We start from the raw sequence: 21,625 nt of genomic DNA, 5'->3' as shown, positions 1-21,625 counted from the left end.
TTTAAAGAACCACAATTTGAGAAAGCTAATTTTATATCTACATTTTCCCACCAAGATTAATCGTTTTCCTGAAGTTCTCCCTAAACAACAAAGTTTTACATATTTTTATACACATGACGTACATGTATATAAATTTGAACGTTATATATACATTATTTACACACAATTAAAAATAAACATCATTAAAATATATATGAATCTCCAAGTAACGAAAGTGTCATAAAAACATTTATGTAAACATATTTTTTAAACAATAAAATAAATTTGTTCAGCACTGCATTGTGCAAAGTTTCTTTAATATCAGTTTTGGAATTGTTTATTGGTTTGCATATGAAATGCTCTTTTTCTCACAACATTTCATATTATCAATGATAAGCACTATGTTTCTATGCATATTAGTCAGTGTTTGTGTCTTTTACACCATATTAATGTTTCATCAGACTTCAATTCTAAATGCTTTAGAAATTGGGTTCCTTTTCTGCATGATTATGAACTTGTCTTCTTCTCTTTCTTTTTTTCTTTCATTCATTTTGGCAAACCCATCTTTTCTCTATACTCTATCCTACATCTGTACACATACATGGAACTCAGCATTTTTTTGGGTCCTCTATCAATAATTTTTCCAGGCACATTTTCCATGATTAATAACTTCAGAAATTATTTGCTATACTTCTTTGATATTCTACTGTAATAATTCCAATTGCAATTCTGTCCTTTTTCATTTCGTTTTAATCTAACAAAAATAAACACCAACAAAAACATCTCCCTCTTCCATTCAAACACAGTTATAGAACTTGGTACTCAATTCATATATTCTTTGAACAGATATATCATACCTTAATCATTTTCTTCCCAAGATATTAAATACTTTTTTTCGATCCATACATGCTTAATAAGTTAATATCACAGTATCAATACTTCTTTTCTTACTAATACTAGGCTGAAAACATGTTTTTTAAGAGATTGACATTTTCTGTGACTGTATCCTTCAGCTTACAAACAGTCGTCCCAGTCTAGCAGAAATATTCAAACAACCATTAAATACCATATCATATCTTCCTTGTGTGATTTTTCTGATAACATTTCTTCTCTCTGCATCCTCAATCAAATTTCTCCATGCCAGGTCACCTCTCTGTAAAATAAACAACACTTTTTAAAAATTGAATTTTGAATTAGATTATCAGAAAAAAATATTGACAATGTTTTAAAGTCAAATGAAAAATTATGTCTATGACCTGATAGACAAAAATCTTTTAGCCAATCAGAAGATGTGTTACATTTGAAATTCAATTATTTTCTGAAGATACCATAAATGAGCTAATCCTTTTTTCTAATTATGCAGCAGGCAGTTAGAACTTGAGTAAGGTAAATATATATTAATTTTAAAAAAAATAATGTGTGAGAAGGAACATTGTCCTTTACCTGGTATGCTTTAAAAAAATAAACACCACTTACCTTCAAGGAGCTAAGGCATCCTACTACATACAATGCTGTTTTTGCTCTTGTTAAAGCCACATTCATTCTTTTACTGTTAGCTAAAAACCTGTAAAAAGATGCAAAATGTCCAATTAGAAAATTCTATTTGACAGATGAGATAAGTTTTTTGTCAACTTATATTTAAATGCACAGACTCCAACAGGGACACATTTTCTTAATGGCATGGTTATAATTTGGATAAAATAAATAAGTTCTGTGGATTCATTATTATTCTTTGGATACCATGGATACCGTTTATGTGGGTTATGTAGGTAAAGTTGAACCACACAATTAAACGAATGACAAATTTTCTATAGGATAGGTTTGTATGCAGTTTTCGGCAAAACTACGAAATTAAATATCCACGAACATGTAAGTTTTTATATTAACAAAACGTGACGTGACATAAACTCTAAATTACACACTGATTGTATTTAGATCCCTTATTAAATGTCAACATATGTTTTCTGCTTTTTGGTCAGGTTGTGGTTTTGACCACCAAAACTTTACAAAGGATCAACACAATGTTCGTATTTGGCAAAAGAAATTATAGCAAGGAACAGTATATTTTCTTCAAGAACCACCAGGGAAATAAAGATTTATAGAGAACTCTGCATTTTACCCTCCTTTGTATAAAAATACTTTTACCAACAATCTAAATCACTTTCAAACAGTATTCTGAGTCAGGTAAAAATATGTACTATCCACACCTAACGACGGTATATCAGCTTTATACTTACCCTATTCCACCAGAAACATTTTTAGCTCTTGTACAACTTAGGATTATCACTTCTTTCTCGCGACCTTGAAAACTGTCTACTGTGTTGACTTCAATTGATATCAATTTCCTAAAATCAAAAAATTAAGATCACAACACATTTGAAAAGAAAAAAAAACCTTGTTTGATATAATTGAAAACTTTAAAGCAGAAATTTTCGAGGAGGATTTAATTTCGTTTATTTCGTGGAAAGAATATGCCCACAAAATTAAAACCCCCACGAAAATTTAACATGCATATAATATCACTTGGATTTACTTGAAACCACAAAATTAAAACCCCATGAAATATTATATAGAGATAAAACCACGAAAATTTAACCCCACGAAAATTAATGTTTCTACAGTATATCAAGTATCTCTTTATAACAATTGTTTAATTGATGTAGACAATTTTACCTCAATTGTATGAATATTCTCATACCTGCTAACTTTTCAAAATCTCCATGAGGAATTTTAAGTGCAAGAGGAATTTATGCTTCTCTTTTATTGTTAGAAGTGTTTTAATCTGCTACTTCATTATTTAAATGAGAATATACATGCTTAAATACCCTTTTAACCTTTTTGAATGCCTGTTTTGTTATGTTCAGTTTATAAAATGAAGAATTTTAAAATTTAGATCAAAACCTTGCTTTCCCACATAAATTGGAAAAGTTAACAGGTCTGATTCCTACAAAATTTAGTCTTTCTTAATTTTGCAATCCTACCATATTCGGGCTTGTATAGTTCCGAGTGGTGCATAGTCAGCATCCCCTTCTTCCCACGAAATTTCAGGTAAAATTTTTTTTGTAACTGTTAGAAAAGTTCTAATCAAACTCTGGTAATTTCAAATCCTGCATGGTTGTTTGCAGTATTTTCTGCGAAAAACCTGTTTTCCATCATCAAACAGAAGCTAAAACTTGCTCTATAGTCCGCACCCCTTCTGGCAGGTTCAATTTTTGAGAATAAAACTACTGACTATACAAGTCTTTTAATGGTATTTTAAAACGCATCATGTTCCCCATTTCAAAATAACTTTAAAAGTTAAAAAAAAAAAAAAAACTAAACAGGAAATCTTACATGGATTCCAATCCTTCTTTGATGATTTTTTTCTGCTGTTGGTATGGTGCAATGATACCAATCTGATGCTGCTGCAACTTTGTGCGACTCATTAGAAACTCACACAGTTCTATCGTAAACTCAGCTTCCGTAGAGTTTATAATAGCCCTGGAAGAAAACGTAAATTTAACAAACATGTAGATTATATGCTTGATGGAATAGAAAATGAATCTGGTAGAACATGAAGGCAAGGAACAGTTAAGAATTCTATACCTTGATATATATTGCATGATCACTATTGAATGCGTGAAGTTTCAGTCTTGTTTTAATTGTAAACGTTCAATGATTCAAAATGCTTATTCTGAATTATTTTAAATAGCCAAAAGACAGTAGTTTTTAGTGATTTCATATCTTTACAGATATATCACACAACAATGGGAAAATAGCCTTCTCTTCTTTATTTAGTAAATATGTACCGACAATAAACCTCATAAAAATCAACAAAAGCTCTGATTCTATTTTTTTTATTTAAATTTCATAAAAGTTAGTATAAATAACAAATAGACAGTTATATCAATATTCTAGGTAGTGAATTGAACAGAGAAGACCACACTGAATTTACAAGATTATGATTTAGAGTTAGACAAATGTAAAAAAACATTGATTTTTTGTCAATATTTCTGCAAAAAGTTACAACAGTCTACAGGCTAAAAAGAACAGGAAAATTATCAACACGAGGCAAATACTAGAACAATAAAATTTCTGAAGGTAAAGAAAAACAACAATAAACAACTATAAAATCCCAACAATGAGTTACAAGACTTACAATCCACATCTGAAAATATTGGAAAATATGAATTACATAATACAAATGATATGTACAATATGTAAGTAAAACAATATACAGTACACACACAAGTTGTTTCAGTCAGATATCATTATTGATGGTGTGTTTTGTACAAGTGAATGGTGATGAAAGATTTAAAATATTAAGGAACATGATAGGTGACGGTAAATTCATAAATTAATGTGTATATTAATTATTGCTTATAACTGGTTACTGGTGAAAATGAGGGGGGATAGGAGGGGTCTTGATCCCGAAATCCAGAGGTCCCGAATTTAAATAAAGCAAATCCCGACATCCCGAAATCTGAAAAAAAGGATTCCCGGATCCCGAGCTTAATAACACCCGATCCTGGAGTCCCGATAAAGGTCCTATCCCCCCTCGAAAATGTGTGATTTAATTAAAGCAATTGTAAAATTTTTGTGAAAGAAAATCACTACTCAAATAATGAATGAGTTTTTATTATTGTGAACCTGATACTGTCTAACTTTTTAAAATTAATAAACACATTGTAATAAATGTACTGTATACTGTCAGATACTGTACTGGGTGTTATTCAATTTGCAATTGGTAAAGGCGATCTAACAGATGTTTTTCAAAATAGTATACAAAAGGATGAATGGTTAATATAATTATATAACAAGGAAATGGCTATTCCATTTTAATAGTGAAAATTTCATTTTTTATTTATCATTGTGCATCCATTTGATGTATGCAAAATTAATGTAATCCATCTATTTAAATAAAACAGCCCTAAGATCAAATCAATATCAGCAAAAGTGATTGTTGACTGAACCAATTTGTGTGGAATGTATAGGAATAATTGTTAGATGAATAATAACTTAACATAAATTTGATTGTTGTGGTTATGACCTTAATGTTCTGTTATAAACAGCCAATCAAATTGATATAAATTTATTGTTCCCACCTGCAAGCAACATCCAGGGCAATATTTCACACATTTGTTAACTAGTTGGTTTTTTAAGTATGCATGATTCATTTGAATGGAAAAATCTTTGGACAAATATAGAATAAAATAAATCCAGCTGTTGTGATACATCATTGCAAAATCAAAAAATTATTGATACTATTAGTATTCTGATCATAAGAAAATATTGAAAACTGTTTGGTTTTGAAATATGTCTGAAAAATTAAAAATGTTTTTAAGATGTAAAGGGTTACCCCCATAAATCATGGCCTAGGTTGATATGATCACAGAGGTCGATCACTGAACAGATGAGGCAAGTATGGACACAACATTCAAGCTTGATAGCTCTCAATATTATGATTAAATTTTGACATACATGTAGAATATGTTTCTAACATAGAAACAATGTGCTCTAAGAATGCGCTAAATAATCTGAATACCGAACATTCATAGAGTGATAATAATTCACCCTCATCCCTGCTATTCCTTCTTTGTGGGTTTTCTCATTAACACTCATTAATTACCTCTAATAAAACTGAAGGATCTGAATCTACAAATTCATATGCCACAGCTTAACACAACATACACATCACACATACTATTAGAAATGAGCCTATAAAACCAATAAAGTGATTTAAAATGAATTTATAAACAAATACTAACCCCCTCTGTGTACTGTGTTCCTGTCCTTCTTGCATATCAAATAAAAGATAAGGTTTTAACTGGAATATGTTACATCTCTCCTCTACAGAACTGCAAACAGATAGGAGAGACATTTAGTACAAAATTTTCACTTTGTAAGCTGGATCATTAAATATATTTCTGAAATTTATTGTTAATAAAAACTGTCACGATTTCATCTTTTTGGTTTTTTATTAGTTATTTTTTTTGGAGGTGGGAAGGGTTGGTTAAAAAAATTCTTGTTTTGTCAGATATTTTGGTCATCTTTGTGAGTATGTTCTCTACTATCTATGCCCTAGTCCATTATGAGTTTAAACAGAAGCATCAAGTGTTGGTCATGTCATATCTAATCTAGTTATACTCTTGTTTTTTTCTCTCATTGAAACATATCTTAAGTCTCCAGATTGTGTTTGTAGAAGAGAGAGAGGAGGGTCTGCCAATCTTATGGGAGATAACTCTCAACAAGTCAACAAAAAATTTCAACATCATGTTTCAATGTAGGGGCTATTTTAATGTTGTGTTGAAAAAGTCAGAGTTGTTCCATCAAGGAATTAATAACTTAGATTCCTTATTATTTGTAGGTTACCAATTTTCATGGATTTCATAGAAATATGGGTATTACATGTTCAACTTTTGACAATTTGCAGTACATCAAAGCCCAATATACCTGTCAGTCTTGAGTGCACCAAGGTAGACAAATTTGCTCGGAAAAATAGCAATTTCTGGATGCATTCTATACTGTGTATCTAAGAATAGAACAGGGTTAACGTCTTCATGTCTAAAATGACAGTAGAACCTCTCAAACAGTGATTGTCCAAAACTTTTCTGAGCAGACTTCTGAAGAAAAAAATTACATCAACATTCAACAGAAATATTTTATTTTTTCATAGTTAGCTGTTTTCAATAAACAGTTGTTTAATAGAGTCACTCAGTTAATTGGTTATTTTCTGTATTGTCTGAACAAAGGACTAGTCCTGTTGACTCATTCTTTTAAGTGTGATACTAACTTTTGTGAGTAAACAGATTATAATTGTTTAACAGAGTATGAAATTTCTATAGACTTCTATGCCAAATTTGACAAAAGTCAAAACCATGATATTAAATGTCCACAAATAACACAATTTATTCTTAATCTATAAAAATTGGCGTCCACAAAAATAAATGAATCCACAGTATGTAGAATTTAAACATCTTATTTGTCTGTGTTTTGTTGTTTTTCTAACTAGAGGCTACAAGATACCTGAATCTCTCACCAGTCGAATTAAAATTTGATCAAGAGAAGATAACTTCTGACAAATAATCTTCAGATGCCATTGTTTTCTTCCTCTGTCTCTTGAGGTTTCAAAAAAAATTTGCTTTGCAATTACTTGGACAACTTTCGGAAATCAGGCAATTCCGAATCAAGCTATGTTCCTGAACCATTTGAAATTAAAGGATGATCTTTTGTAAATAACTCAATCTTACTTTGTACAATTTATCAGTATCGTTTTTTAACAGATTTGAACTAGTTATGTTCATATATATATTACTGAAGATCATCTAATATCACAAATCTTGCATTGTGCAATAAATTTTTCTAAGTCTTACCTGTGACAAGACAGTTGGTGGAAGTTGTTCAGGGTCTCCTACCATAATCAATTTAGTAGTCCCATATTGTAATGGTATTAGTGTATCTAACTCAGTTGCTTGAGACGCCTGTAATAAATATAATTATAAAGTACAATTAATGATTGAAAGTTAATTGCAAATAGTGAAATACATTGACAAAAATATATGGCAAGAGTAAATTTCACAATAAATAAATTTGTTAGGTTCTAAAACTGGTTAAAAGTAAACATTGTATTAAAAGTTCTAAGCTCATAAATTTCACAACACTTTGGTTTCATTATTATTGATGGATACCAAAAGTTTGTGGATTTTGTGTGTACAGGTGAAACATGAAATTAAAAGTCCAAAGAGTTGCAAATTTTCAAAAGTCTTTTATGCAGAATTTGACAAAACCACAAAATCAAATAACCACGAAAATAAATGAATCCACAGTAAACAGATTGTGTAGGTTCTTAAACTTGTAAGTAAACTGTGAAAATTTTACAGTATTTTAAAGCCAATATACTTGTTTGTTTAACATGCATCAAGGTCGACAAATTTGTTTAGGAAACAAGCTAACTCTGAATAACAGCATGACTCAATTTTTAAAGACAGAACTGTTGAATGAAGATTGTACTATAATCCAATATATATTGATAACATGATAAACAAGAATGTGTCCCAAGTACACAGATGCCCATCCACGTTATCATTTTCTATGTTCAGTGGACCGTGGAAATGGGGGAAAATCTCTAATTTGAAAGATCATATCATAAGGAACATGTATACTAAGTTTCAAGTTGATTGGACTTCAACTTCATCAAAAAAAAAAAGCCTAAAAACTTTAACCTGAAGAGGACAGACGAATGGACGAGAAGATGGAAGGACACACTGACACACAGACTAGAAAACATAATGCCCATAAGTGGGGCATAATAAATAAAGAATTGAGAATAATGGCCAAGTAATATTAAAAATAGAAAACAAGAATAAGTCCCCAGTACACGGATGCCCAACTAGCACTATCATTCTATGTTTAGTGGACAGTGAAATTGGGGTAAATTGGCATTAAAATTAGGAAGATCATATCATAAAGAACATGTATACTATGTATACTATGTTTCAAGTTGATTGGACTAACACTTCATCAAAAACTACCTCGACCAAAAACAGACAGACAAACGGATAAATGGACAAACAGAAGGACGAAAAGACCAGAAAACATTACGCCATAAATGGGGCATAAATACTACCTCAAAAAGTTAAAAAATACAGAAATGAAGGCTCCCTCCTAACTCTCACACAAGTATATGCATTCTGTATGTCTTACCTCATCTACAATAACACAATTAAACATTGACCTCCTGATGTTTTGAGAGTAAGGAGCTAGTATGTCTGCATAAAAATCGTTCCCGAAGGAATTCAGTGTGCCACACACTATATGGCTCTTTATCAACACATCCCTCATAACTTTTTGTTCTTCTTGTCTCGTGAGTTTTATGTCCTGTAAGTAAATAAGTTTACAAATGAGTTAGTTTAAGTTGGTAGAAAATATATTTTTTATTTTATTTTTAATAATTGATCATTAACAAATCTTCAAAATGTCATAATGATAAACATAAACATTTGATACAGGCCTAGACTTTCTCCTTACAGAATAGAGTAAATCACCATTTCCAAATTAAATATAGATTTCATCATGAAAATATTTTTTTGTGTCATTCAAGAACGCTACCATATATTATGCAAGGATTTCGTCAGAGAAAATATTTCAATGCAAACCAATCAAACACTTACTCTAGATCTTGAATGGGTTTCATCCCCCAAAATATACAATTATGTCCTGAAACTAAAATCTTACTTTATATTGAGCCTGGATTGAAACTTCCATATCTTCTTTCTTCTTTTCTAATTTATTTATTTCACTTCTGATCTTCCCTGCCTGCAAAACACCAAAAACAGTATGAAATACTGTCTCCATATAACGTAGATTATATGTGATAAAATAGTAGAAATATGTTTAATTTTTTTTTTAAAGATACCAAATCCTTAGAAACTATCTTAAAAGTCACAAACATATGGCATGTTTTCTTTGTACTTTTTTTTCATCACAAAGACTGATTATTAGCATCTCTTTTTACTTTCTTTCAGGCAAATCTCTGATTTGAAATATGTAAATGAGTTTACTGACATTTAAATGTTCACACATACACATGAACCATCAATGATAAATGATTCAAATTAGTCATTGTATACATATAAAGAAGGAGTGGGTTGGATTTTAGACAGACAGGGATGGTTTAGGTAGATCCAGTGTCTTTTTCTGAGCATCACTTCTTTGGGGATTTTTTTTTGAGAAAATGAGGACCATGACACTTGATTCTAATTTGAATTTGATATTTGCAGAGTATATATGAAAAGCAATTCTCACATTAAGTTTTAACAAATTTTATTGGTTATTAGTTTCTCAATAAGGAAAACATAAGTGTAATTTTGTTAATTCAAAGTATCTTAACATATATAACATCCTTGACCCCATTTTTTTTTTGAAATTTGAAAGTAATGGGACCCAGATGTCTTTTGCAGAAGTTTAAGAAAAATCTATTGGCACACATTTTTAGACACCCAAGCATAACATATTTTTGTAAAAATTGGCTCTACCTCAATTGTTTGCATATTGATCGTCTTATTGGTCAATTCCTCATGCAAACTTGATATTCTGGTCTTCAGCTTATCAATCTCTTTTACCACACTTGTGTTGACCTGTCTTTTAATTTTGTTCTTTAATTCTGAAAATAAATTTCATAATATAGACATTTAACATTCTTTTTTTTTAATCAAATACCAAAAAAAGTCTCAAGAACTATGCTTTAATAAATCAACAATGGTATATGCTTTATTAAATCAACAATGGTATATGCTTTAATAAATCAGTAATGGTAAAATCAAATAAAATCCAACAATCTTTATAGTCAAATCAACTAATGTGAACTTATTACACAGGCAAAAGAATTTCACAAAAGTATTCACAAGGCTTCAAAATGCTAATTGGCTAAAGTTATAAATATTGCATAACTCCTAGAAAAACCCTGTCAAAACAAATGTTGACGAACAAAATTCCGTTTATACACAATGAAAAACAACAATTCCAAATATTAAAAAGATTAAAAGCAAATAGTGTTAGAACTGTTGAGATAGGGATTCTTTAAAAATGTAACATTGCAATATAAGCCAGAAGTTTCCCTAGCCATAAAACCAGGTTCAAATAACCATCCATTTTTCTTAAATTGTCCTGTACTCATTTTTTTAATTGCAGTTAAGTGTTTCAGTTGTTCCGTTGTTTTTATCTTATAGTTGACATGTTTTCCTCTTTTATAGATTTTAAGACCAGATTTCTTTTTCGCTTCATCAGTTTATGACTATTGAGCAGCAGTATACTACTGTTGCCTTCATTTCACCATCATTTCGCTTGGGGACAAAACTTAGCAGTTTCAATGCCTTTTAGGTTGAAGAACATAGATGCCTTAAAAGTAAAAACTTTGCTGTTACACTTACCCTCGGCCTGATTAACCTTTACAATCTCACGATATGTGTACTTTTGTACATCATGATGTATATTTTCTGGTTTCCCAATGCGAACAAGTCGGAATCCAGAATGTTTACCTATAAATATAAAACATAAATTAAGGAAAATAAATTCATTCAAGCAACAATATTTCCGGAACTAATAATGTATTGTTTATTGTTGGTTTGAGAACCAATCTCACCTTCACTATATATATAGCTATGAAAAACAGCAATAAATACATGTCACCATTGAATGTTGTTACAAAATGAAATTAAGACTGCAGTCATTTTGTATCTCTTGAAATCTTTGTTTAATTTAATACTGTAAAGGAGTAGGTCCAGTAAGACCCCTTTTTGGCCCCAAAATATAGCAGTTTTAGAAAATTGTTAAAATGTAAACCTTTAGTTATTTATTTTAAAGCAGAATGCTTCTGCTACATAAATATGAGCTGTTTTTGACAATACAATGCACATATATTGGGTACTAGCATCATTAAGTCATGCTAAATTACTGAAATCTTCACAATTGTAGCATTCTAGTTAAATTTTTGACCATTTCTGTCTCAAATGAAAGTGGCCACATTTGTGTTCATTCTTAATATTGAAATGTAAGTTGTATTTAATTATAATACATAACATATATAAAGGTTGAGGGTCAACACGGATGTGGCCACTTTCTATTTTGACAAAAACCATCTGAAAAAAGACATTTTTTGCATATTTGATAGATTTTTCATATCTAAGCTTGAATCAGACCGTTTGTAATGACTAAATCAGTTAAAATATTTCACATAACCTAATTGAATCAATTGAAATAGACACTAAAGTGTTTAAAAAGGGTCAAAATATTTCGTCAGATGAACCTGAAATTTGAGGTCAAAATTGGCACTCACCGGACCGGACCTACTCCTTCAGAAAACATTGCAAGTTTTCTTATTTATGTGAATAATTTGACTGGATGAGTGTTGCAATAATACGAACTTTCATTTTAATAACTTAACCATAATTGTTAACATAGATCTGAATGCAGATTTTTCTGAAATCACAATAATTCAACTAACTTTTTTGTCAATTCTTGAAATATTGCAATATTAAATGCATGAAATAATTTCTGAATTACAGTGTTAAATAATAAAACTCTAGTATTTCAATAACTCTAGCATTTTTGAATTACAGTTCTAAATAATAAAATATAGCATTTCACTAACTTTTGTGACCAGTAAAATAAAGATATTAATGAAATATATTATGATAGCCAATTGCAATGAGATAACTATCAATCAGTGACCAAAAGATAGTTATAAAACTAGCATGACCAAAAAGGAACCAACGATGCCATGGTAAAAATTTAGAATTAGCCAAAAGACAAAAATAACAGAACACAGTAAGGTGTGAGTATTATTTAAACGTTGAAGACATCAAAGTGACTTTCATATTAAGAAATGTACAAAAAGGGTGTTTTTTTTAATTGTGTATAGAGGAAAATTGAGCCATGAATTAATACACCATATGTTATGGACTAACTCACTCTTTTCTTCCATCTTCCTTCTTTCATCTATTAGTCTTTTCATTAATTCATCTACAGCAGCATTTGATGGTGCACACAGACAAATGTGACATGTTCTATTGCTTTTCTGAAATTAGAAGAACAATCAATATCAAATGTTTGGCAAATTATCAATGAATATAAAACTAAGTTTCAGCATGTTGTTTTTCTGATAACAAAAATATTTTCCCGCTCAATCAAAAAGTGTTTGGACTCCTTCAGTTTACACATTAAATTCATGATAGCCAGTGGCGGATCCAGAAATTTTCATAAGTGGGGGCCCACTGACTGACCTAAGAGGGGGCCCGCTCCAGTCACGCTTCAGTGATTCCCTATATAAGCAACCAAATTTTTTCCCCAAAAGGGGGGCCCGGGCCCCCTGGCCCCCCCCTAAATCCGCCTATGATAGCCTTTGAATCAAAATATAGTTCTTGCAAAAACCATTGATAATTTGTATTAAAGTAACATTATATTATTTTGTTGGGCTGTTTTCTGCTTTTTGGTTGGGTTGTTGTATCTTTGACAAATTCCTTATTTCCATTCATGATTTTACAAATTGTTTTTTTCTCAAACTTAGCTGTAAATCTTTTTTTTTCATGACAGATTTCCAATCAAATGTATATTACAGTGTAACCTGTCTAATCCGACACCTGGGTATTCCAACATCCTGCTTTAACCAACACATTTTCATGGTCCCAAAATATGCCTACCCTTGCAAAAGAAAACTGAGTATTCCGACACCCTGCTTAATCCAATATTTTTTTCTAGTCAACCGGTGTGTTAGATTAGGCAGGTTACACTGTATTTACAAACAAGAATGTGTTCATAGTACACAGATGCCCCACTCGCACTATCATTTTCTATGTTCAGCGGACCATGAAATTGGGGTGAAAACTCTAATTTGGCATTAAAATTAGAAAGATCATATCATAGGTAACATGTATACTAAGTTTCAAGATGATTGGACTTCAACTTCATTCAAAACTACTTTGACCAAAAACTTTAACCTGAAACTTGCACTATCATTTTCTATGTTCAGTTGACCATGAAATTGGGGTCAAAACTCTAATTTGGCATTAAAATTAGAAAGACCATATCATAAGGAACATGTATACTAAATTTCAAGTTGATTGGACTTCAATTTCATCCAAAACTACTTTGACCAAAAAACTTTAATCTGAAGTGGGACAAATGGACGGACGAACAGACGGACAGACCAGAAAACATAATGCCCCTCTATTATCGTAGATGAGGCATAAAAATTCTTAGGGTAGACTGCAAAGTAAGTAAGACTAACAGACTAAACACACTTTTTTATTAGACATTAACAAGACAAGGATATCTTCATCAGGAAATACATCATACAATGACAATATTTGACTGTTACCTTAATGATATTCTTGATTATACCTATAATAGTATAGGATTTACCAGTACCAGGAGGTCCTTGGATGAGCACCACCCTATTTTGTTGTACTGGCTCCAGTGCTATCTTGGTTGATATCACAATAGCTTTTTGTTGTGACTTGTTATAGTTATCCTAAAAATACATGAACAATGTTCTTAATACATAAAAGGGAAAAGTTCTATTACTATACAGCTGAATCACCCCTTTCTAATACTATTACAATCTGTTATTAACCAATTACATATGACAGTCCTTGTGCCCTTCTCTGCCCTCCACCAATAAAAACTTACCAATATGAAATAACCAATACTGCTGAAAATGGAATTTTACACAAATCAATCAATCAATCATATCCATAATAAGAACATGTATAATTGCTGATACTTTTGATTCAATTATTTTCTTGGGTACCAAATTTGTAAATATAGGAAAACATACATATTAGTGGATATTTAATTTCATGGTTTTGGCGAAGTCTGCATATATTGAAGCCTATAAAAAAAAATTGTTATTCATTGAACACTTAATTTTGTGGTTCACCTGTACCTACGAAATCCATGAAAATTTGTATCCAACGAATTATAATGAATCCACAGTACACAGTATTGATAGTTCAATCTTAAGGGTCACTGTTTACATTTTAATTTTTTCCACGACAGTTATGATTCTGGTAAAAACAAGAATGTGTCCATAGTACACGGATCCCCGATCGCACTATCATTTTCCATGTTCAGTGGACCGTGAAATTGGGGTCAAAACTTTAATTTGGAATTTAAATTAGAAAGATATTATTATAGGGAACATATGTACTAAGTTTAAAGTTGATGCGACTTCAACTTCATCAAAAACTACCTTGACCAAAAACTTTAACCTGAACTTTGCACTATCATTTTCTATGTTCAGTGGACCGTGAAATTGGGGTCAAAACTTTAATTTGGCATAAAAATTAAAAAGATCATATCATGGGGAACATGTGTACTAAGTTTTAAGTTGATTGGACTTCAACTTCATCAAGAACTACCTTGACCAAAAATTTTAACCTGAAGCGTGACGAATAGAAGGAAAAACAGGCGAACGAACGGATGGACGAATGGACCCACAGACCAGAAAACATAATGCCCCTCTACTATTGTAGGTGGTGCATTATAAATAGGGGGGGGGGGGCATAAAAAATGTCAATCAGTAATTTTGAATAGAGTTTACATAAGATCTATCAATTTCAGATTTTAAGGCATTACAGACTACGCGAATGAATTTTATTTTTACAGGACATTCGGTCTGGTAAGCATCCTAGCTTTACCAGACCGAATGAAATTTTACCAGACCAATTTTTTTTTTTACATCTAATTGTATATTATCCGACAAAAAACAACAAACATATGACTTTGTTGTGCCCTACTCCTCCCCAAAATGCACAAATTAAAACAAAATGATGTAACAAGAGGGATATTGTTATGAAAGTTGTGCATAATTGCTTGAATGCATTTCAGTGAAGAGTAATGTCCCATTTTATTGGATTTTGACAATGTTTGTGAACTAAACATAATTTAGAGTTTCTGTATAAAATATTATTTCCTGTTTCTTCTTTCTTTTTCATATATATCTTTTGGTTTTCAATTCTTGTGGTTATGTTCCAGACCGTATGCGTACTTTTTCAAAATACGCATACGGTCGGACCTGAAAGATCATATCATAGGGCACATGTATACTAAGTTTCAAGTTGATTGGACTTCAACTTCATCAAAAACTACCTTGACCAAAAACTTTAACCTGAAGCCAAAAACTTTAACCTGAAATTTGCACTATCATTTTCTATGTTCAGTGAACCGTAAAATTGGGGTCAAAACTCTAATTTGGCATTTAAATTAGAAAGATCATATCATAGGGCACATGTATACTAAGTTTCAAGTTGATTGGACTTCAACTTCATCAAAAACTACCTTGACCAAAAACTTTAACCTGAAGCCAAAAACTTTAACCTGAAATTTGCACTATCATTTTCTATGTTCAGTGAACCGTAAAATTGGGGTCAAAACTCTAATTTGGCATTTAAATTAGAAAGATCATATCATAGGGCACATGTATACTAAGTTTCAAGTTGATTGGACTTCAACTTCATCAAAAACTACCTTGACCAAAAACTTTAACCTGAAACATGCACTTTCATTTTCTATGTTCAGTGGACCGTGAAATTGGGGTCAAAAGTTTAATTTGGCTTTAAAATTAGAAAGATCATATCATAAGGAACATGTGTACTAAGTTTGAAGTTGATTGGACTTCAACTTCATCAAAAACTACCTTGACCAAAAACTTTAACCTGAAGCGGGACAGACGGACGAACGAACAGACGAACGAACGAACGAACAGACGGACGGACGAACGAACGGACGCACAGACCAGAAAACATAATGCCCCTCTACTATCGTAGGTGGGGCATAAAAATCTTATATCTCAAATTAATATAAAAAGTTCAATTGATATTGAAATAACAAGAATGTGTCCACAGTACACGGATGCCCCACTCACACTATCATTTTCTATGTTTAAAGGACTGTGAAATTGGAATAAATTCTCTAATTTGGCATTAAAATTAGAATGATCTTATCAAAGGGAACATGTATACTAAGTTTCAAGTTGATTGGACTTCTACTTTATCAAAAACTACCTTGACCAAAAACTTTAACCTGAAATTTGCACTATCATTTTCTATGTTCAGTGAACCGTAAAATTGGGGTCAAAACTCTAATTTGGCATTTAAATTAGAAAGATCATATCATAGGGCACATCAGTGTTCTCCCCAGGCCTTTAAAGGACCAAGGGCCCGCGATGTATAATTTTCTACCGTGGTGGTATCGTTCTTGCCGCGATGTATAATTTTTCACCGTGGTGCTAAAATTTTCGGTAAAAAAAATCATAACGGTAAACCTTCCCGTGCCGTGGGGTATAAAATTTCAGATGAAAATTGACCAGTTCAAACCAGTTCAATCCAGTTCTGACAACGAAGATTGTTTACACCACGTGATCGATTTACTTTTTAACCTTGATGATTGGATTTAATCGATGTACATGATTCTTGTGTTTTAATTGATTAAGAGATCATAACTTAATGATCACAGACTTATGAGACTTTTGAGGGACAAGCAGACATTTGTTAATAAACTCTATTACTCCAGCCTTTGGTCATGCGTATTTTTAAAACGTGAGTTACTTCCCCTGATTTAGCTTATTACAAAAATGTGCTCCTAAAATATTATCCATCAATTAAAATAGAAATACAGTACAAATTGAATGCAAAATTATATAAGGATGTTACTTCAAGGATAAAAACTTTCTTTGAATATACCAACAAAAATATATTGCAAATTATTTTTGACAATCATACTTTTATTAAAGCACAGACATATTATATTAAATAGGTAGTATATCCATTTATGCTTCTACTGACCGTGCAAGGGCTGTAGAGCCAGTCAAGGTTGTTAAACACTTCCATTTGTTGTATACTGATATATAGTTGAGTAGTATTAAAGAAGGGTAATGATTAACTTTTACTGAATAAATTTACATTGATTGGAATTCACGAGTGTCCACATAGATAATATAAGTATATTTTTCATGTCTATCATGAAATAACACAATAATGATTTTAATAACAATTTTACTGGTCTAAAAGAATCATGTCTAAAGCTATGAAAAATAGTATTTATTTAACTAAAGGTTCTACATTAAAATTTAATCTTGTTTAAAGTTAATTGTTATGGTGTAATCTAACAAAAATGAGGAATGTGTAGTGTAACTATACAAGTACTAGTATCAGGACAAAATTGGCTTGATCAAAGTATTTAAAAGTGACTAGTTTAAAGACTAGAAGTGCTTTCTGTTATTTATTCTTGAAAGATATTAAAGTATACAAACTGTTTGATTTACTTTTTATTTTACCAGTATTTTTTTTTACCCGAAGTCTACATAACACAGTAAACAAAACAAAAGACAAAAAGGTAATGGCACAAAAACTAAGAAGAAGAAAAAATAAGCGATGCAACACGACACGACATATTGTACAAATCATTTCGACACGCGTTACCCTGGTGCTATCCCAAAATCCTGGGGAGAACACTGCACATGTATACTAAGTTTCAAGTTGATTGGACTTCAACTTCATCAAAAACTACCTTGACCAAAAACTTTAACCTGAAATTTGCACTATCATTTTCTATGTTCAGTGAACCGTAAAATTGGGGTCAAAACTCTAATTTGGCATTTAAATTAGAAAGATCATATCATAGGGCACATGTATACTAAGTTTCAAGTTGATTGGACTTCAACTTCATCAAAAACTACCTTGACCAAAAACTTTAACCTGAAGCCAAAAACTTTAACCTGAAATTTGCACTATCATTTTCTATGTTCAGTGAACCGTAAAATTGGGGTCAAAACTCTAATTTGGCATTTAAATTAGAAAGATCATATCATAGGGCACATGTATACTAAGTTTCAAGTTGATTGGACTTCAACTTCATCAAAAACTACCTTGACCAAAAACTTTAACCTGAAGCCAAAAACTTTAACCTGAAATTTGCACTATCATTTTCTATCAGTGAACCGTAAAATTGGGGTCAAAACTCTAATTTGGCATTTAAATTAGAAAGATCATATCATAAGGAACATGTGTACTAAGTTTCAAGTTGATTGGACTTCAACTTCATCATAAACTACCTCGACCAAAAACTTTAACCTGACATGGGACAGACGGACGAACGGACGAACGAACAGACGGACGAACGGACGCACAGACCAGAAAACATAATGCCCCTACTACTATCGTAGGCGGGGCATAAAAACTTAATATTCTAACTTTTTAAAAAGGTCACGCTAGTTTAATCTGTTAATCTCCTGTAATTAGCATGTCAGTAATTAATTAAAGGCCAGTATGCTCATCGAAATTGAGGTTAACGGATGTAAACAAAACGTACAAGGACAATTGTTTTATAATATTTGTGAACTTTAAAAAAAAAATGCATATGCAAAGGAACATGAATGGACCGCAAACATGTTTATGTAAATTAATAAAAAAAACCATAACATTCCTTGTGGTAGTTAGTGTCAACTGCAGCGAGAGTACAAAAATGGGATTCAGATATAGAATTAAACAAACATTTAATTTCAATTGTACGCTTATTCACTTACCCATCTGATGTAAAAATAGCATCTTGGAGAACTAAAGCTACAAATTTTTGGTTATTGTTTATTTTTTTTTAATTTAACCCATATGATACCAAAACATGTATGGTCAGCTGGACCGTACGAGTATACGTATACGGTCCGGACCTTACGCGTACGGTCCAAATACTCGTATGGTCTGGAACAGTTATATTTCATAGCTAAATTTTGTGATCTGCTTGGATTTTTATTCATTTATTGTATTTAAATCGGCAAACCCAGAATTATCCTTATCCGTTCCCAGAATCTGATCCGGTTTTATTTACATTTCCGGATGTGCCAATGATGGCATCCATTGTTGTTTTTGACAGTCAGATATGTTTTTACCCGGATTTACACATCATTGGTTGGCGATGTTCGGCATAAAGCTAGCGGTTGAACAAAATAAACATCGCTGTGATGAATAATAAAGATGAAAATGAATTTGAGATCGTTTGGCAATTTTGCTAGAATGTTAGAAAAATCCATGAAAAAAAACACCGGACATTCGGACCGGAATTCAACAAAATTTTACCAGAGCGATCCATTATTCACCGGATTTGTCCGACGGTCCAACGTATTTCGTGTAGTCTGCATTAACCCCTGAATTTTTTCAGTATACTTACTAATTCTAGAAGATCATTTTCTTTAACTGAAGGATGATTGTGAAATACTCTTAGGATACCTGGAGTCAAAATACTATTGACCATCGTAGTCTTGTAAAGGCGGGACAATGCATTGTAGTGACGTAGTGTCGAAACCAATGAGCATACAACCTGAAATAAACGAGCATACAACTTGAATTAAAAATCCATTTCAAAGCATTTTTATACTTTTCTGCATTATAACACTTTCATTAAGATCATCATTTCATTTACAATTGGTAAAAAGTTATTGTGTGATAGTGTCTAATGTCCAGTAGCACATATGACATGCATATTCAGGATGAAAATATGTTGCTGTTATATAATGAACATCATTGACATTATTGTTTAAATTCTTTAATAAAGATAAAATTTCTCAAAACATTAAACTTCATTGCTTTTGGTACGTCACTGGTTTGAGTCAATAGATGCCAAACTGTTAGTTGTATTAAAAAACATGAATTGTCAAACTTTTGTTTTAGTTAACTGCAATGAAATAAAAATTATTGTTAGTTAACAGCAATCAAGCCATTTTAATTTAAATATATGTTGAGTATACCGTAATAGAAGATCTCTTGTCGGGTAACATTTTGAATTGTCGAAATCTGGTCTTCACAATTATTTCTAGTCCAATAAAATCAGAGGGATATTTTCCTTCTTTTACTGAAATGAAAAAAATAATTAAAACACGGCTGATAATACTTTTTATTTGAGTTACACAATATATAAATATAAAAAGGAAATACAATATGATAACATAATACAATATACCTGAGAATGATATTCCCTAATAAACACAAAATATTTATGAATAAATGGTAATCCTAATACATAGAAGTTAATGTGAATACCATTTAGTAAGGCTGTTGCTTAAAATTAATTATGCAAAACTTTCAGTCCCTTTTTCTGTTATAACAAAAATTGTTTAATACTTATGACATCATAAATGAATATTCTGCAGTAAAGCAACAAATTAGTTTCATTTTAATAATTTTTCAACATTATTTACATAATTTTTGAGGGATTGAAGAATTTCTACCTTGGCCAAATAATGGTTATTCTATTGAACAAGCTAAATTAATTTCATTCAAGTTGTCTGGTACCACTTCAAAATAAGTTGGTTTACAGCCCCATCCAGACTGTATCTTCAGCTTTAGATAAAGAAAATGATACATACCTAAAGAAGGAAAGGTCTGTAGGATTTTAACAACATCGCCCTGATTCCTTCGATACACAAGCCTCTCTATGAATCCAAGCTGTGGATAATACTTGGCTTTATGATTGGCACTGACTTCCCATGCGTTGACTCCCCAAGTATTTACTATCACAAGATCTCCTTCGTTTAAAAGATTGAACGTCTGCTTTGGGACCACAGCTAAAACATAAAAGTTTTACAAATTAAACCAATTGTTTTAGTACAATTTTACAAAGGTCCTTTCAGTAAAATCTGAATTGTTTTTAGAACATTGGAATATTTTGAGTTTAACATAGTTAATTTATTTTCACTGACAGGGTTTTATTTTTGCTGATATGCAAAATTTTATTTTGAACAGACAAAAACATAGTAGTTTGACATAGTACCTGTAGTTTGCATCCCATTATCATGATTATCAAAATTAGTTATGCACTAACATTTAAAATTATTGCCAAATCTTACAAAATACACCATACTTGCTCCACCTGCTGTGTATAGGCAGGGATACAGTTTGCCTAGCATAGAAGTTGTTCCACTTTACCAATAAATATATCATTGGAAATAAAGTCAGTAATTTGAAAATGAAATATAATATTTTTTTCTTGTCAATTTAGGATTCAGGATTAAATTTGATATATGTCATATATAGTACATGTAGTATATTTACCAGTAAAAGTCTAGCATAGAAGTTGTTTCCCTTTACCAATAAATATATCAATGGAAATAAAGTCAGTATTT

The 21,625-nt window shown here is 31.3% G+C and overlaps 1 protein-coding gene across 8 annotated transcripts in view; it reads right to left on the bottom strand.

Annotated features, from left to right (window-relative positions):
• Window positions 1-215: 215 nt before the first annotated feature.
• The window catches only part of LOC143047608 (uncharacterized), a 73,077-nt gene continuing 51,667 nt past the window's right edge, over window positions 216-21,625 (bottom strand). For all 8 annotated transcript variants that reach the window (XM_076220742.1, XM_076220745.1, XM_076220743.1 and 5 more), the window contains 16 exons: window positions 20,870-21,067; window positions 20,252-20,355; window positions 19,675-19,824; window positions 13,832-13,984; window positions 12,427-12,532; window positions 10,887-10,994; window positions 9,993-10,120; window positions 9,193-9,273; window positions 8,662-8,835; window positions 7,332-7,439; window positions 6,412-6,581; window positions 5,727-5,816; window positions 3,313-3,459; window positions 2,217-2,324; window positions 1,456-1,543; window positions 216-1,132 (listed from right to left, as the gene is read on the bottom strand). In XM_076220742.1, coding sequence (XP_076076857.1) covers window positions 989-1,132; window positions 1,456-1,543; window positions 2,217-2,324; window positions 3,313-3,459; window positions 5,727-5,816; window positions 6,412-6,581; window positions 7,332-7,439; window positions 8,662-8,835; window positions 9,193-9,273; window positions 9,993-10,120; window positions 10,887-10,994; window positions 12,427-12,532; window positions 13,832-13,984; window positions 19,675-19,824; window positions 20,252-20,355; window positions 20,870-21,067 — 2,057 coding nt within the window. In that variant the 3' untranslated portion in view covers window positions 216-988. The remainder of the gene's footprint in view (window positions 1,133-1,455; window positions 1,544-2,216; window positions 2,325-3,312; window positions 3,460-5,726; window positions 5,817-6,411; window positions 6,582-7,331; window positions 7,440-8,661; window positions 8,836-9,192; window positions 9,274-9,992; window positions 10,121-10,886; window positions 10,995-12,426; window positions 12,533-13,831; window positions 13,985-19,674; window positions 19,825-20,251; window positions 20,356-20,869; window positions 21,068-21,625) is intronic.

This window comes from Mytilus galloprovincialis, chromosome 10, assembly GCF_965363235.1.
Source record: "Mytilus galloprovincialis chromosome 10, xbMytGall1.hap1.1, whole genome shotgun sequence".
Classification (NCBI taxonomy): domain Eukaryota; kingdom Metazoa; phylum Mollusca; class Bivalvia; order Mytilida; family Mytilidae; genus Mytilus; species Mytilus galloprovincialis.
This window is presented reverse-complemented; position numbering and strand designations above follow the sequence as displayed.